The 17694-nt window shown below is 34.8% G+C and overlaps 2 protein-coding genes across 2 annotated transcripts in view; one reads left to right on the plus strand and one right to left on the minus strand.

Moving 5' to 3' along the window:
• LOC110112358 (MADS-box transcription factor 23) overlaps positions 1-4846 on the plus strand; it is a 40618-nt gene extending 35772 nt beyond the window's left edge. Inside the window, exon 8 of the mRNA XM_020844555.2 lies at positions 31-4846. Coding sequence (XP_020700214.1) covers positions 31-46 — 16 coding nt within the window. The 3' untranslated portion in view covers positions 47-4846. The remainder of the gene's footprint in view (positions 1-30) is intronic.
• Positions 1-17694, minus strand: part of LOC110112367 (probable sulfate transporter 3.3) — a 75027-nt gene that overhangs the window by 6362 nt on the left and 50971 nt on the right. Inside the window, 1 exon segment of the mRNA XM_028695270.1 lies at positions 7613-7694. The gene's annotated coding sequence lies outside the window, so the exon portion shown is untranslated.

Genomic DNA, 17694 nt, shown 5'->3' on the forward strand with positions numbered 1-17694 from the left:
ATTGAGGAAAACTCCTTGAATTTGCAGCAGACTCCAACTGCTTTAAGATGTTCCAGGAAAAGTGGATGATTCTCCGTGATCAAGATTCTGTACAATAGGAATATTACATTCCTTGGAGAATGTAAGCTCAACACTCACAATTCAATTAAAGTCAAAGTTTGAAATTACCACAAAAGAACGAGTACATATGTAATGCTATATAATGCTTAGTGGATACAGTATTTTCTTTGACAAACTTGAGCTGTCAACTTCAGTATGACTTTAACAAACTTTTCTTGAGTATGACTTTAACAAACTTTTCCTAATGTATGGTAAATGAGACCTACGCAACTTCAATCTCAGAGGAAAAAAACATCCCATGGTGGCAATTCAGTAATTATTCTTTTCCACCAAATATGAATCACATTAAAATGTATTCTAGTAAGTAGATTGTCCGACATACATTAGACTTCCCAACATGTGATTTTTTAACACCATCTGAATTAACTAGACCTAACCAGCAGTACAGATCTCCAAGATGGTACCTTCATAACTTCTTTCCAAACAAATTTGACCTAACCAGGATGAATAAAGATCTGCAACATGACCACACCACCTCGTTTCATGTTTACAAATTTTTCTAAGGGGCTTTTTGGATGTAGAAATTTTGAACGCACTGCATTTCAAATGTAGGAGTTTTAAGTTTTTGTGCGTTCGGTTCAAGGTAAGCTAAATCTAAAGTATTGAGAAAAGGATCAAAATGATCCTTCAACTCTTTGAGAAGGACCAAAATGGTCTCCAACTCTTTTGAAGGACTAGGTCCCTCAACTCCTTTAAAAGGAGCATCTTTTGTTCTAACATCAAAATTTTGGGATTAATGGTGTTAAATCAATGAGCATTTTAGTCATTTTTAATTAAATTATTTATTAAATATAATTTTCAAGTAATAGTATTTCAAAAAAAATTATTAAACATTTCTTTAATTAAAAAATTATTAATAATTCTAGTCTATAATGATCCTAAAATAAAACTAGATCCCCCCTCCCCTCTTTTAAAACAAGAGCACAAAAACATTGCCTCCAATGGGGAACCAATAAATGTGCAACACATACCACCTCATATAGATTGAAGCAAAAGGTCCATTTTGAACAAACCAGCACCCCACTCTTCTCACAATGCACGTTAGTTAAGAGTGTTTCTACTAAATAATCAAGAAACCTAAACAAATTCTCTTGAATTCTTCAAATTATAATTCAACATAACATTATACAGATTACATTGAATATTTCTTGTAGGATAAAATCATCAATGATCATGAACAAAAAACTGGAAAATGGCGCTAAACTATGTCCTTCCCTTAATTATCCTTCAAAGCTATTATTACATCTAATAAGTAGATGTCAATTCTAAGCTGCCATTCTCAAGACATCATCAATCATTTTTAAATAAAACTTTAAAACAAGATAATGAGATAAAAATAACATGAAACAATACAAGAGATTGTAAAATGTAAGTGTTAAAATCAAAAACAAAACTTAAGGTGACATGATGATATCAGAAAGAAGTATCTATTTGAAACAATGATGAGCTTCTCAAGAAAAAACCCGCATTTGTAGAGTCTTATTTCTAGCCTAGTGAATTTTAGAGTAGCAATAATTTTTTTTTCTAATTCCTACCCCTCATGTCAAATAGGACATGAAATCTCGCATATACTTCGGCTTCTATGCTCATAATCTAACATGAAAATGATACAATTGCATAAAATTTAGGAATCAAAATCATCAAAAATGGGAGGAGGATGAGGGAATGACTAGTCTGGATGAACTAGACCAATGTCCTTGGACGCAATATGAGATGTTGATCACATCTGTGGGGTTAAGGAAAACAAGAGAAGACTCTGAAAGCTTTTATACCATGATAGGGATCAAGAGAAGATTCCAAATTTTATGTGAAAGCTCAGCATCCAACAAACATGAAGATAGAACTCGGTCATGTGTATACAAAAATTTGATCACATCTCCTTATTCCAGAATGTAAGGATGAATAATAGAAGGTTAGTTTCGGATGAGTTTTGAAATATTTGGAGTGGCTATGTCCAAAAATGTTACATAAACAATAGGATGAATGCCTTCAAAGTTCAAATTTGAAATTTTGTCAATAACCACAAGAAGAACCAATCTAAACGCCCTTATCCAAAAGAATAGTCATGTCCATTTGAATTACAAGCCTAGCCATAGATGATCTAGAAAGACAAGCAGTAACATCATTCATTTGCAAGGGTTTACCAAAAACAGAACCCAGAGAATATAAAATAAACGAAGCTGAGAAAAAATAGCCCAAACATAAATGATAGGTGAATTCCACATATGAGTTAAAAGAGAGATAACTTTAACACATGCATTGGATAGCCACTCACATAATATTATTGATGTGTGATAAATCTAGAATAATCTGGTTACCAAACCCAACAGAGTATTCTCCAATCAAGCAAAAAGTTTAAATAAATAAATGTATAATCTCAAGGACGGGATAGCCCAATAAAAACTTGCCCATAATACAGAATTGCTACCTCAAAAATCTCAACTTGAGTGAGAATAAGAGAATGCTTATTTGATTCCAAATAACCAACAAATTCACATTTAAATTTAATCCAAGATAAAACAAGAATTTAGGCCGACAAATGAATCTTTCCCTATGAATAGAAGCTTGTAACTAGAAGCTAGCACACATGCAAAGATTAAAAATTGCAAGAAGATAAAACCTCAAATTATCTATTTATGCATTTCTCATCCCTAGGCTGATAGATATGATTGGCACAAGATCAACTCTATCTGATTCCAAAGAACCTTCAAATTAACATTTAAATTGTATCCAAGAAAAAAAAAGAATTTAAAAAGTCACATGAGTACTTTCCTTTCTAAATAGAAGCCCAAAAATAAACTCTTGAATAAAAAATCTCGGATAAATCTTCTTTAGTCCTAGAAGTAAATAAGATCGATATATACAATGATTGTTACAATCTTGGAAATAACGAGAGGACCTACAATTATGCATCAATCTACCTAGATTGAAAACATTCAACTCAAATGAATTGAACCATTACAATCTTGGTGATAAAGAGAGGCCCTACAATTATGCATCAATCTACCAAGATTGAAATCATTCGAATCAAATGAATTGAACCATTAATGTTACATAACAACTCAATAAGAACTGTAGGTAACCTTCAATTGAACATAAGGGTTGATCTTTAAGGTATCCAATAGCTAAGACAACCTATTCTCAAAACAATCATATGGGCATAATGATCATTAAGAAATAAATACAATTTCATAAGGCCAACATTATAAGCATGCTCTAATTGCAATTAAAGAAGTAGCAAACTAAAATAAAATAAACCAACTAAATGAAATCAAATAAACTTTCTCAAATAATTGCTTATTGCTTCTAATGAGCATAAACATCAATAAGATTATACATATGAAAATTTGATTATCTCAAAATACACGTAATTGATCAAATATTCCCACTATTTTTAGTTGGAGAAATATACATGAAAGTTCATTTCGAATGAACATACCCTCAATAAGAGATAACACCTTGCATATGTGAACTCATTAAACTCCAAAGTCATTAGAAACAAGTTTAAACTAGTTTAAATTTGAAATTAGTTTGAACTACAAGGAAGACATGGCAGGGACAGAGAAGAGTTCCCAAGGAAAAAAAAAGTTTTTGGAAAAGGCATCAAAGAATCGGCAGCATGTGAAACGAGGTTCGCATGATAATGCATCATAGGACTAGTGGCACATGCGAAGAGTTAGCTAGAAGGCATCACAAGACCAGCACTTGCAAAGAAGAAAGGAGTTCAAAAGGAAGGCAACGCGAGACCCACGACATGCAAAGCAAAAGAGGAATTCAAGAGGAAGGCATCGCAAGGCCAACAATGTCTGTGATGGAGTTCATTAAGGCATGGCAAGTGCAACAATGTGCGTGAAGAGTTTGTGGAGAAAGCATTGTGGGACCAACATCGTGCAAAGGAGAAGAGGAGAACGAGGGAAAGGCATCACCAGACCAGCGGCATACAAAGGAGAAGCATAGTTCATGTAAAAAGGTAGCGCAATACAATTGACTGGTGAAATAAATCTTTCATAGCAAGCGTTCGAGAACGAAGAGAATGAGGTTCAAACCACATTTGAATGACATTCGAAACAATGTTTGAACTAAGATCTAATGAAATTCGGTATCATGTTTGAATTAAGGTTGGAATTTGTACTAGGTTGAGCCAATTTTGTTTGCAACTGACTTATATATACAATTTGCTAATACAAAAGCGATTAATTTCATCCGAAATAAATTTTATGGAAATCATAAATTTAGCGAAATTAGCAATATATTCAAGACATTTAAAGTTGATTTCTCATGAAACTACATCCTTCTTAGGCCAATGTCATCGAATTCAATTAACTCAACATTTAAATAATATATCATGGTCAAAATCATTCATTTTACCTGCCCAATTCACCTAAATCTAATTTACACAATAAAAAAGTGCACTTAATTATTAAGCCTAGCAACAAATTGCAACACATGCCTCAAAACTCTTTTTTCATTCAATTCAACAATGTCAACCATCATGGTGCAATCTGTATGATATGCCAAAAAACTTAAAGGGCTCAAAACTTAACAAGAAAAAAGGGATACACCAAAAATAATGGAGATAGAAGTTGATTACAAGAATGATATATATTGATGTAGGCAAGGAATGGGTCAAAACAAGTTGAGTTGAAAATTTTGTAAGTTCTACTTGAATCAGCTCATTAATGAGCCTCTTCTTATGTTTCAAGCTCATAAATGCTTTCCTCTATTAGATATCAGCTCATTAATGTCTAGTAGAGAGCCTTTTTAGCTCATAAATTGAGGTTCATTCCCCCATTTGTAAATTGAGGTTCATTCCCCCATTTGTTGTCATTTTGGTTCCCGTGGATGGCTCTTTGGTTCCCGTGGATGGTTTCTTGGTTTTCCATGCCTTGGCTCCTTGGTTTCCCCGGTTGGCTGCTGGTTTTCCGTGTTGGGTGGTCTTTCCCGTGCCTTGGTGATTCGGTTCCATGCGGGCCTCCTTAGTTCTTGCGGCTGCCTCTTCGGGTTCCGCCTGGGCTGTTTTCCCGTGACTTTTTGGGGGCTTTTCCGTGGCTATGGTGCTTCGTTTCCGGGAAGTGACTGTTGGTTTTTCATATTCCCTATTTAAATAAGCTTAAATTAATGTTATGTGACTGTTTGTATTCCCCCTTTCATACCTATAAATGAGGGGTTATGTGATGTTTTGGATATGTTATGTGAATAATTTTTGGAAATGTAAACCTGCGGGTTTCATGGAAAAGCTTGCGAGCTTTGTCCACTTCTTCTTCTCATCCCCTCCGGAAATCTTGCGAGCTCTTTCCAACCTTCGTCTTGGCTTCTAACCTCTTTCGTCTCTCCGCAAGTGCCACTCCACCTGTATCCCTCTTCTCTAAGTGAAGCAATTTAGGGTGTCTTTAAAATTAGACTAATAGTGAAATGGATATGCTAAGTAGAACAAACTCAATCTACATGGATGAAAAGAGCTAGATAACCGTTCCTCAAGCAATAATGATGATGCACCACAGAGGAAATTTTTTTATAGTAATCCAACTTCAGGATAGCAATCATTGATCTTGAATTCATAAATGCTAACTTTGTTATCAAACTTTATGACAGATGAAGTATAAATGGGTGATGGGTAGCCATCATCCAAACAAAACCATTTAATTAAATGCACGCATGCAGATTTTATTTGATTAAGTGCTTTTAATTAAATAAAAAACAGTTCACAAACAAAGATTAGCGTGCTAAGAAGTTCATAAAACGTGAGACTTAAGTTTCTAAATAAAAAAAAAAATTGTAGGATAGCACTATATGGATCATTCAATAAAAATATCTTCAACAAACTTCATAGAGACCAAACCTAATTTGCTGAGGAAAAAACACAAAAAATAAATCAACTTCAGCAAGTTGGGTGGATCCCAGTCATTGGCCTACTGTCATTGGCCCTGCAAAGTTGGGTGGATCCCTTGCCCTTTCGGTCTAGCTCATAGATTTCCAATTTTGTCAACGTTTCCATACATGATAATGATACCTTGTTTCCCTTTGCTTCTTTAACATCTTCCATACATGATCATGTTACCTTGTTGCCCTTACCTTTTTGGTCTGGCTCATAGATGCGCTCATGTTCATACTGTCTTTGGCCCTGAAGACTAGGATGGCTCCCTTGCCCTTTCAGTCTGGTTCATAGATTTCCAATTTTTTTTAACATCTTCCATAGAAGATCATGATACCTCGTTTTCCTTGGCTGTACAGCAATGCCATCTTCTCTGTTAACTGCACCTAAAGATTCATCACCACCTTCAATTCTCACGCCCTTTGTTTCTCCTAAGGTTCCTTCTCATATATTATCCAAGCACCTATGATTGTTATTTCTACTGCTGGCAATGCCCCCCAATCATTTGCTTAATTTTATTGGAGAGTTGATGCCTTCAAGACCTCAATAAATTTTGTTTATTCAATTCCCATTATTTTTTCCAATAAAGATTAAATCCCACCACTTTTCAAGGTAAACATGTTGTTCTTTTTACAGAATCTGAGATTTCTATGTTAGCAACTCAATTCGGTTTCTTTATAGCGGCAAATTCTCAATAGGGTGCCAAATCTTGAGATTATAAGTATATTTCATATTTGAATTTGACTAGATAATATTTTATTAGGCCTATACATCCTCACCAAGAATGAATCCAAGATTAATGATTACCTTCAACCCAAGTAAGAAAATTAGCTAGATCTACAAAAATCAAAACAAACAAATTAAGACAGAAGACCTAAAGCAATAATTAATATGCCCCCATTGAGACCTTAAGGTCGTTGGTTCCAACAATAAAAATAGTCCCAAATGTAGTGTAAGACCCCAAACACTAATGGGAGCCTCAGGCACTTCATATGCTTCCTTAAAACAAATTAATTAACCCTAAAAACAGTTTTGATGCATGGCTAGAAAATTTTTTCAGAACTAATGTTTTATGAATCAAGTTTTCAATCATGATAATGAATCTGTGCAAGCTTGCAGAAGAATACCAAATTCCTTCCCAAACTATTGGTTCAAGACATCTTAAGCTAAATATGGTAAACAATAATAATTATAATAATATTATTATTATTATTATTATTATTATTATTATTATTATTATCAGTATTAATGAACTTGCATTACTAAAGATGCAACTGGAGATAGCATAGGAAACAGATTAAGGAACACCAATTTCTATACATCCTCTATCTGATGGAGTCATCCTCTACTAGCCAGAATTATAGCAGAATTTTCTAATACTCCGTGAGTAATGAATCTAAGCAACAAGATAAGTGTATTTAAAACACCACATAAGTAGGATTTCATGAATTTTAAAGCTAATACAAACACATGCAACACATTAGAATAAATTAGATAAATTTGAAAAGCTATTGACGATAATATAATTGCACTTATTATTCAACAACATCTAAAACAAGAATAGCAAACTAAGTCTTTCAACAAAATGATCAAATTTAAAGGTCCAAAAAAGTGATCTACCTTTGGATGAAGATATATTGCGTTGATTTTCTTGCAAGCTATGCAATTTCTCCCTCAAGCTTACTTCCTTTTCCCAAACCTACTGACCAGTTATAAGATATAAAAGTGAGTTGTGACTTTCAAGTGAACCGATTCAAAGAAGAAAAAAAAATTAATGTTATTTCATGGGGTACAACTTCTAACAACTTTAAAAAAATAAAAAAATAAACTAATTTCACAACAAAAAGGGTATACAAGTATTACATAATTTAACATTCTCAACAAATGAATTTAAATCACTTTAAGCTTGTTAAACGTGCAAGTTGCTCTTTACGTTAAATAAAATATATCTACCTTTTAAGACATACATTTTAAGATCCAAAATTTATGAATGAAGGTATTCCTCATAAGCAACCCATTTCTACCGATTGTGGTGAGAAGTTGGCCGAGTTTTGCTAGAACACTATGGATATTGTCTCATCTAGTCATGTTCAGCATCAAACAAAAGGTTAATTGTTGATTTTTGCTTTCTTAGTAGTTTGATGTATTGTGACTTATATTTGATTTTTTTTTTAATTTCTTTTGAGTTTATTTGGTAATTGATGATGAATTTTATTATTTATGGAGATTTCTTTGTAAAAATCCCTAGAGGTCTTTAATTCTATGAAAACGACCGAGGGGATTAGCATGAGAGCATATATTATGATAACAAGAGTTTGATTACAATTGCCTCTTCATATCTCTTGGTGACCACCTCATATCCCTCTATTCTCCAATATTACCCCTTTCGTGCATCTACTCTTCTTTTCCCATCTCTTCTTCCTTTTCCCCCTTGCGACCAACTGCATAACACATAAGAAACCAAATAACTCTTTGATTAAAATCCCCATACTACATCAGAGGAAAATAATTCATGATGCATTTTTTTTCATTGCAAAAAGAATGTTCCTAGAAAATCCTGTACTATCATGTTGTCCAGAACTTGGACAACCAAAGCAACAATTTCGGGTTGTCGCCTACCTCCCCAAATCCTCATTCCCCTCAGGTTGCCACCTACCACCCCAAACTATCATGGATTGATTCTCAGTGAAAAGTGAACATAAACAACTCCTTGTTATCCATAAAATACAAACAATGGCATCCTTCCAAACAAGTAATGAACTATGATGTACCGACACACCTTCATAAGAGGGTATGCAGTGTTGGACACGAACACGCGCCCAACACTGCTGGGACATGTGTTGGACATGGAAGAGCCATGTTGAATTAAAATAATATTAAAATTAAAACATGCATGCATGTCGAACACGCGTTTCCTAATATTTGATGATTAAATTTATTCAAATCACATAATTTTAACATTTTAATATTCTTTTAATAAAATGAAATTGCGTCTGACATTCAGTATATCCTGTATTCAAGCGTTAGTGGCGTTGTATGCTCTAGGGTTTCACTTTTCACGATCTCGTCTCCATCCTCTTCTTCCTTTACGCGACCAAGCAAGTTAGGCAAACTAACTAAGCGAGCGACTGTTCGATTGAAGCCAGATACATCCACATTTCCTTTTCGTCTTCTCCAATTCATCTTCTTCATTCATTTGTTTTCGACTCTTCATCCATTCTGCAACGAGGTGAGGCCAACTAAACAAGCAACTGCTCAATTTTAAGTCTGGTACGTTCGATTTCATCCATTCTCTCATACTTCTCTTCATTTCCGCACAAGCATATGACTATTCGTCTGCGCCATTTCCGCAAGCACCAAGGGCATTGAAAGTTTCAATTCTTGTGCCTATTTTGCCGGCGGTAGCGGAGTGATGCGAGCAAAAATTTGGGAAGGGCCCCAAATTTTTGCAAGCAAAGACTAAACTTTCCTAGGTAATAAAAATTACAAAGATTGCCCCAAAATAGACAAATAACAACAAAAACAAACTTTAATATTATAAAAGAAGCTTACAAGACGCTTACAAACTTTGACGACATAAAGACAACTTAAACACCTAAAGTTGCTTTGCTTTGAGAAGAAGGATACAGGTGGAGTCGAACTTGCGGATAGAAAAAAGAGATAAGAAGTCCAAGACGAAGACAGGACAAGCTCACAAGCTTTCCTAGATAGAGAGGAGAAGAGGTGGAACAAGCTCGCAAGCCTTTCCAAGAAAACCCGTAGGTTTTATCCAAAAATCACTCACATATCATCTCTTCTTCATACAAAACATCTCCTATTTATAGGCAAAAGGAAGAAGCTAAACAGCCACAAAACCCCCAACTAAATCCAATCAGATTTAGGGAATATGGAAGACCAAAAGACAGCAAACAGCTGCAGGAAAACTGCACAGAAAATAGGGAAAATTCCATGGAATTCCGCCTCAAACAGCCACAGGAATCCAGCCAGCAAGGGACCCGAAAAATCAGTACAGGAGCCAAAGCAACAATCCACGGGAAACCTGCCAGCAAGGGACCCGAAAAGCCAGCAAAAGAGACGAAGAGGCAGGGCACGGGAAACAAACAAGCAAGGGGAAACCGAGAAGACAAAGGGAGGAGAAGAGGCACAAGTCAAAGTAGGGGAAACCAAAGAGACTAAAGTAAAGGAGAATGAACCAAATAAAGATAATTTATGAGCTGAATTAAGTAGTGGGAAAGTATTTATGAGCTGAAACATAAGTAGAAAAAGCTCATTAATGAGCTAATTTTAGAAGCTCACCAAAATTTAAACTCAACTTGTTTTGACCTCACCCTTGCCTACATCAATTCTCCTCCACTTAAAAAAGCTCATCTACTGATGAGGAAGCTTCAAAATTTTGGAGATCCGGCATTTCAGATTCTTGGATTAGAAAATCATACTTTCGTTTGATGGCTTCCCTTTCTCGTTCAAATTCTGCTAGAAGTAAACGTTTCTTGGACTCGAATCTCTTGTCACATAATTGCAGTTGTTCTTGAATCCTGAGTAGTTCGATCAGTATCGGGTTAGAAGAACTTTTTGTGGCGAGGTCATTGGTTTTGAGTCAAAGCTTTTTCAAAATCTTTTGGCTTACTTTCATGATTGCTTTCCACTTGATATTTATCAATCTTAACTTAAAAAGACACAAGACTTAAGAAGACACAAACCTAGGCTCACGCACAACAATCATGACACACCTAGACTCACTAGACAAAAACTTGATTAAATGACCTAGGATATACCAACTTGCTCTGATACATAATTGATGAAAACAAAAATTTGGGAATGGCCCCAAATTTTTGCAAGCAAAGACTAAACTTTCTTAGGTAATAAAAACTACAAAGATTGCCCCAAAATAGAAAAATTAGACAAATTGAAACAAAAACAAGCATTAATATTATAAAAGACGCTTACAAACTTTGACGACATAAAGACAACTTAAACACCTAAAGTTGCTTTGCTTTGAGAAGAATGATACAGGTGGAGTCGAACTTGCGGATAGAAGAAAGAGATAAGAAGTCCAAGACGAAAAGAGGACAAGCTCGCAAGCTTTCCTAGATAGAGAGGAGAAGAGGTGGAACAAGCTCGCAAGCCTTTCCAAGAAAACCCGTAGGTTTTATCCAAAAATCACTCACATATCATCTCTTCTTCATACAAAACATCTCCTATTTATAGGCAAAAGGAAGAAGCTAAACAGCCACAAAACCCCCAACTAAATCCAATCAGATTTAGGGAATATGGAAGACCAAAAGACAGCAAACAGCTGCAGGAAAACTGCACAGAAAATAGGGAAAATTCCATGGAATTCCCCCTCAAACAGCCACAGGAATCCAGCCAGCAAGGGACCCGAAAAATCAGCACAGGAGCCAAAGCAACAGTCCACGGGAAACCAGCCAGCAAGGGACCCGAAAAGCCAGCAAATGAGACGAAGAGGCAGGGCACAGGAAACAAACCAGCAAGGGGAAATCGAGAAGACAAAGGGAGGAGAAGAGGCACAAGTCAAAGTAGGGGAAACCAAAGAGACTAAAGTAAAGGAGAATGAACCAAATAAAGATAATTTATGAGCTGAATTAAGTAGTGGGAAAGTATTTATAAGCTGAAACATAAGTATAAGAAGCTCATTAATGAGCTAATTTTAGAAGCTCACCAAAATTTAAAATCAACTTGTTTTGACACCACCCTTGCCTACATCACGGAGAGACCTGTTAGTATTTTTTTATTGTGAATATTTTTTTTTCTTAATGCTAATTTCAAGCACATAAAAATTTTTCCTTACTATTTTCTTAATGCTAATTTCATCCAAGGTTCCGACTATGTTTAAGTGGAGAGATCTGTTCTACGCTATTCCTATGTTTCTTGTTTTTTTTTTTCTTTGCTCTTGCAAAGTTCTTTGGATATTTAGAGGATTTTTGTGATCAAGAATCTTTGGTTGATAGATGGAGGATGGATCCAAAGATGCGGTGGTTCATTCATAGAGCTTCAGCATCGCTTTTACAAACAATCGTAATAAAACTTCTTGGTCAAGCTTCATCCTCCTCTTATTATGAGAAATTGAATTGCATACTCATTCACTCAATCGATGAGGAACAAATTACTCCAACAGGCTAAAGATTTATTTTATGTGCATACAAATATTCGTCTTCTATCAAGAAAGACCACTTTATATATAAAGTGATAACAAGATGTGCGATATTGCTTGAGATGGGTTCGAGTGCCTTGATGATATGGGAATATTGGAGATTGTAAATCTTTCTCTTGAAGAACCAGAGTAGGAAGCAATGATATTCAATGATGATGATATTGAAGACCAAAAACAAACCTCTGAAGCTAATCATATTATTCCTTTTAATGAGCAATTGAAGTTTGATGTTATACTAATTGATTTTTTGCTTATATTTTTGTTGTTGTAACAAACATTTTGTACTAAACATTTTATATTATAAACTGGACAAGTGTTTGCTCAAGAAAAATGACGCATCGGCATGAATCCCGCTTTGCAGACATAGGATTTCATTCTCCTTAAGTCAGATTGTAATTAACCAGATTTTTCCTGAGGGTAGTATCAGGGTTTAGTTAGATCTAAACCATTATTTCCCATGAGCGCAAGCACTCATAGTTAATTACCCCTCTTAATGCGTAAAAGAGAACTCTCGATTAAAGATAAATAATTTTAGGTGTTTTTAATCTTAATTGTACGAAAAAATAGAGGTAAACCCGATCAAGATCTCATGGTTCCATCATCCTTTATATACTGTAGGTTTCAATCTACTAACACTAGTGATGGTTAATCATAATGTCCAGGGAATCTGATTAGCAGTCATGAGTTACCTCCTCTTAGGAATCCTGAGTACACTGAGGTGATTCAATGTAAGTTATAATTTTAAAAAGGTGGTTTGGGTTTACATCTATTAGAATACACAGTAATCGATTTAGTTTGGGTTTAATTACTTCATTTAGAAGTTACCCGTTTAATTGAATTAGTTCGGGACTTACGGCTTCCGTTCGAAGTAACTCGATTATTTTAGAAGTGGGTCTTACGATTATCATTGAAAGCAGCCCGAATAACATGTCTTACAACTTCCTTTGGAAGAGTGTCTATTTTGGATAGGTCTTACGGCTTATGGATTTAGAAGTAACTTGAAGGAAAGTCTTACAACCTAGCCCTATAGGCAAGACGATCCATTTTGTTTGTTTGGGTAGGTCTTACAGCTTCCCTTTCGAAGTTGTCTGTATGCACATTTAGATAGATCTTACAACATTCATTGCAAGTTACCTGTAGTTTATTTGTTTGGGTAGATAGGTCATACGACTCTCTTTAGAAGTTACCTATAATTTTGTAGGACTTATTTCTTACCTTTGAAAGTAGCATGTTTTTTTTAGTTTAGGGAAGATTAGACGGCAAGTATTTTTAGTTTGCAGTTTGTTTGATAACTTGATGCAAGACCTTAGTTTCGCAATTATTTACTAGTAACTCTAGCTTGACACTAATGTTTCTGCTACAGTACCCCGCTTTTTTATTTCAGTACATGCTTTTCTTTCAATACTGTAGTTTATCTTAGTACTCGTTCTTTTCTTGCTTTAAAAGTTTAGTTTTCAATACTATGCATTTTCTTCTTTTAGCAGTTTAGTTCCAATACTTATGACTTTTGTTTGCTCATTTACAGGAGTCGTGCTACTTCAGAGCTTACCCAGGAGCACTAGGGAGCTTGCACAAGTATTTTGAGTGTTGTAGAGTTTTTTTTATTTGCGAGTTTTGTATTTCAATGTTGGTGTAATATTTTAGTTTTAGGAGTTTGGTTTGTATTAGGATGATTAGTGTGAATATTATTTTCATTTTGCATTTTATTTGATTTATATTATTTATTCAATCAATTAAACGAATTTTAAATTAGTTAATTAATTTAATTAAATGAAATGAATTTTAGAATGGTTAAATGAATTAAATGAAGTTACAAATTTTGACATTAATTAAATAATTATATTTTAAATTTATTTTTGAATTAAATGTATTATTAAATAGCTCAATGTAAGGAAAATCCAAAGTTACTTTTAAATTAATTAATAAATTTTAATTACATATTTTTGATTAGTTCATTCTTCAATTGAATAAATAAATTGTCATTTTAAAGTTATTTATTCAATAAATTTAATTTAATTTTAATATCATTTCTAATTCAATATTAGAAATTATCTTTCTTTGTTAAATTTAAACGAGAATTTGATTTTTAACAGGACATAATGAAGAAAAAGGATTCGTGTAACTGACCCCACATAGTGGGACAAAAGCTTGATGTTGTTGTTGTAATGTCATTTCTGAATTAAATAAATTTTAATCTTATTTTTATTTAATTTTTATTTGAATTTAATCAATTAATTAAATGAATTAATTTTAATTTAATTTTAAAATTAATTAGTTCATTATTTTGAATCAAATAAAAATTAATTATTCTTAATTAATTTTTAAACGACTTAATTGAATTAATTTTTTAAAAATAAATTCAAATGCCCAAAATTACTCTCCAATGGCTTTTGAAAATTTGATAGCCTTCAGGGACAATTTTGGCAACCTCTCAATGCCCCTTTCCCGCAAGGGAAAGTCGGGATGACACCTGTCGTTGATTTCTACCTACTAGAAACAAAGATCGGCAGCCCCAGGTCTTCAAATTGGAAATCGTCCTACTCGGATCAAAGATCAATGGCGTATGGCCTTCAATTTCAAAATTTCACCATCTGGATCAAAGATCAACAGCACGGGTCTTCAAATTTAAATTCATCCCACCCAGATCAAACATCAACGGCGTAGAGCCTTGAATTTTAATTTTCATCTCACCAAAATCAAATATCAATGGCGCGAGTCTTCAAATTAGAAATCATCTGCCCAGATCAAAGATCGATGTCACGGGCTTCAAATTAAAAATAATCTGCCTAGATCAAAGATTGTTGGCGCGATCTTCAAATCAGAAAATACTTACTGATTTACAATTGCCAAGATTTTATATTCAATTACCTGAAGATTTATTATAATAATCTTCTGTGAACAGAGAAAATGACAGGTATTATTACTGTCTTAATTATAATAATTCCAAATTTAGGCGAACTGTTATTCTTGACTAAAGTAAATGTTGGCTCAAGAAAAATGGCATGTTGACATGAATCCCAATTTCAGTTGTAGGATTCTATTCTCGTTATGTCAGATTATAATTAACCAGATTTCCCCTGAGGGTAATGTCAGTGTTTAATTAGATCTGAGTCCTTACTTCCCATGAGCGCAAACATTAATAGTCAATTACCCCTCTTAACATGTAAGAAAGAACTTTTAATTAAGGGTGAATAAACTTTAGGTGATTTTAATCTCAATTGTGGGAAAAATGGAGGCAAACCCAATCAAGATCCCATGGTTCTGTTGTCCCGGGTATATTGTAGGTTTCAATCTACCAACACTAACAATCATTGACCGTGATATCCAAGAAATTTGATTAGCAGTCATGGGTTGCCTCTTATTAGGGATTACGAGTACATTGAGTTTTAGTTTTATTGAATTTTGGGGTTTACATCTATTAGAATACCTAATAGCTAGTTTGGTTTGGGATTTATGACTTCATTTAAAAGTTACCCTGAAATTTGAATTGAAGCGGGTCTTACGGCTTCTCTTGAAAGTAGACCAGGTGTTTGAATTCGGGTCGGGACTTATGACATTCATTAACAGTAGCCTGTAAGGAGAGTCTTACAGCTCCTATTAGATGTAGCCCATTAGTGGATCTTACAACCTAGTCCTATAGGTTAAGTTGCCCGTTATTTTTAATTTGGTTGACAGTCTTACGACTCGCTTAAAAGTTGCCTGTAAGTTTAATTTAGAGTGAGACTTACGGCTCTACTCATGAGTTATCAAAAGATGGCTCTAACAACTTAGCCCTACAGCAAGACTGCCTGTGGATTTAATTATTTGGATAAATCTTACAGCTTCTCTTTGGAAGTTAACTAAAAGCGGATCTTATAATCTAATCCTTTAGATTAAGATGCATGTTAATTTTTATTTGAGGGTTTGATATTTCATTTAAAAATTTTCTAAATAATAGATCTCACAACTCCCTTAGAAGTTGTCTAGTTATTAGGTAGGATGGGTCTTACTGCTTCCCTTTAGAAGTAACCCAATGGTGGGTCTTACAACCTAGCTCTATAGGCTAAGATGCCTAAAGATTTAATTGTTTGTCCGTTTGAGTGAAGTGGACAGTAGTTGTTTCTTAGCTTGACACTAGACTGTAATTTTCAATTGTTTATTAGTTCGACACATATTAGCCAGCAGTTGTTATTGTGTGACACTAGTATTTCTTGCTATAGTACTTTGCCCTTTTTTCTTTTCAGTACCATAGATTGTACTAGTAGTTACTTTACCAGTGTCTGTTCTAAGACTCGGCATGGTGAACACATAAAGTTCTTAGCAAAGTGGATAAATCGCCCTTTGATGGACTGTACTTGGATGAATGCAAAAGAGCTTGAAAAGTGTCATCCGGAGCTTAGGGGGGAATTGATGCATTCAGTTATTTTGATTTATTTATGTTTTATTGTATTTTGAACAATATTAGTTGTGTTTTATTTTTGTTTATGCTAATCCTATGATGGTTGGGCTTCCAATGATCATGGTAGGAAGGTGTTTGGCATGGCAAACTTTGGGTTGCTTGCTTTTGGGTCCACTTCGTCCTTGGGCTGCTTGCTGATTTTTGTTTTGGTGTGGTGACTGCTCTCAGGTGGGCCTTGGATGCTTGGTGTTGAGCTTAAAAAAATGTTGTATTCTACTTGGTGCTAGCTCATAAATGCTTGAGCTGGAGTTTAGCTCAATGATTGGGGGATTTATTGCACTTCCTAGCTCATTAATTCATAAAGGTATGTTATTATGTCTTGGATTCATTTTGGAGTGGACTTTGCCCCTTCTCCTCCCTTTGTCTCTTCGGTTTCCTCTTGGCTTGTGTTGTTCCCGTGGCCCCTGGCTGTTTTCCCGTGCTGTTGTTCTGTTCTTTGTGCTGACTCCTCGGACCCCTTACTGGCTGGGTTTCCCGTGGCTGCCTGCTTGGTTTCTCGTGGCCTTCTTTTCTCTGTTTACTGTACCGGGTTGGGGTTGCTGTGTTGTGGTTGTTGGCCTTTCATTTCCATAAATCTAATTGGTTTGGTTGGAGGTGTTATGGCTGTTTGGTTCCTCTCTTTTGCCTATAAAATGGAGATGTTTTGGCATGGAAAAGGTTGTTGAAATTGTGAGTAAAAACTCTACAAAAACCTGAGGGTTTCTTTTTGGAAAAGCTTGAGAGCTTGTTCCATCCCCTTCTTCTCTTCTCTATTTCGTCTTGGCTTCTAACCCCTTCTTCTCTACGCAAGTTCCACTCCACTTGTATACTTCTTCTTGAGCTTTGGAAGTGTATGTTGGCTGAAATTTGGAGACATTTGCTGGAGGAGTTTGGAAAGGACGTTGGACTCTTTTGCAATGGTGGACCCTTGGTTTGCAAGCTTAAGCAGAATTTTCTTAAATTCCTACTTTCGTTGAATGTGAGGAGACTGTTACACCGTTATACTGAGGATAGTGTTTTATATTTTTATTTTGTTTTCGTTCGATTTGGCATTTGTTTTTCCTAAGTTTGTTTGGATGTTTGCAAGTTACAATTGAATTGAGTTTGGTTTAA

The sequence above is a fragment of the Dendrobium catenatum genome, unplaced genomic scaffold (assembly GCF_001605985.2).
Source record: "Dendrobium catenatum unplaced genomic scaffold, ASM160598v2 fragScaff_scaffold_621, whole genome shotgun sequence".
In the NCBI taxonomy this organism is placed as follows: Eukaryota; Viridiplantae; Streptophyta; class Magnoliopsida; order Asparagales; family Orchidaceae; genus Dendrobium; species Dendrobium catenatum.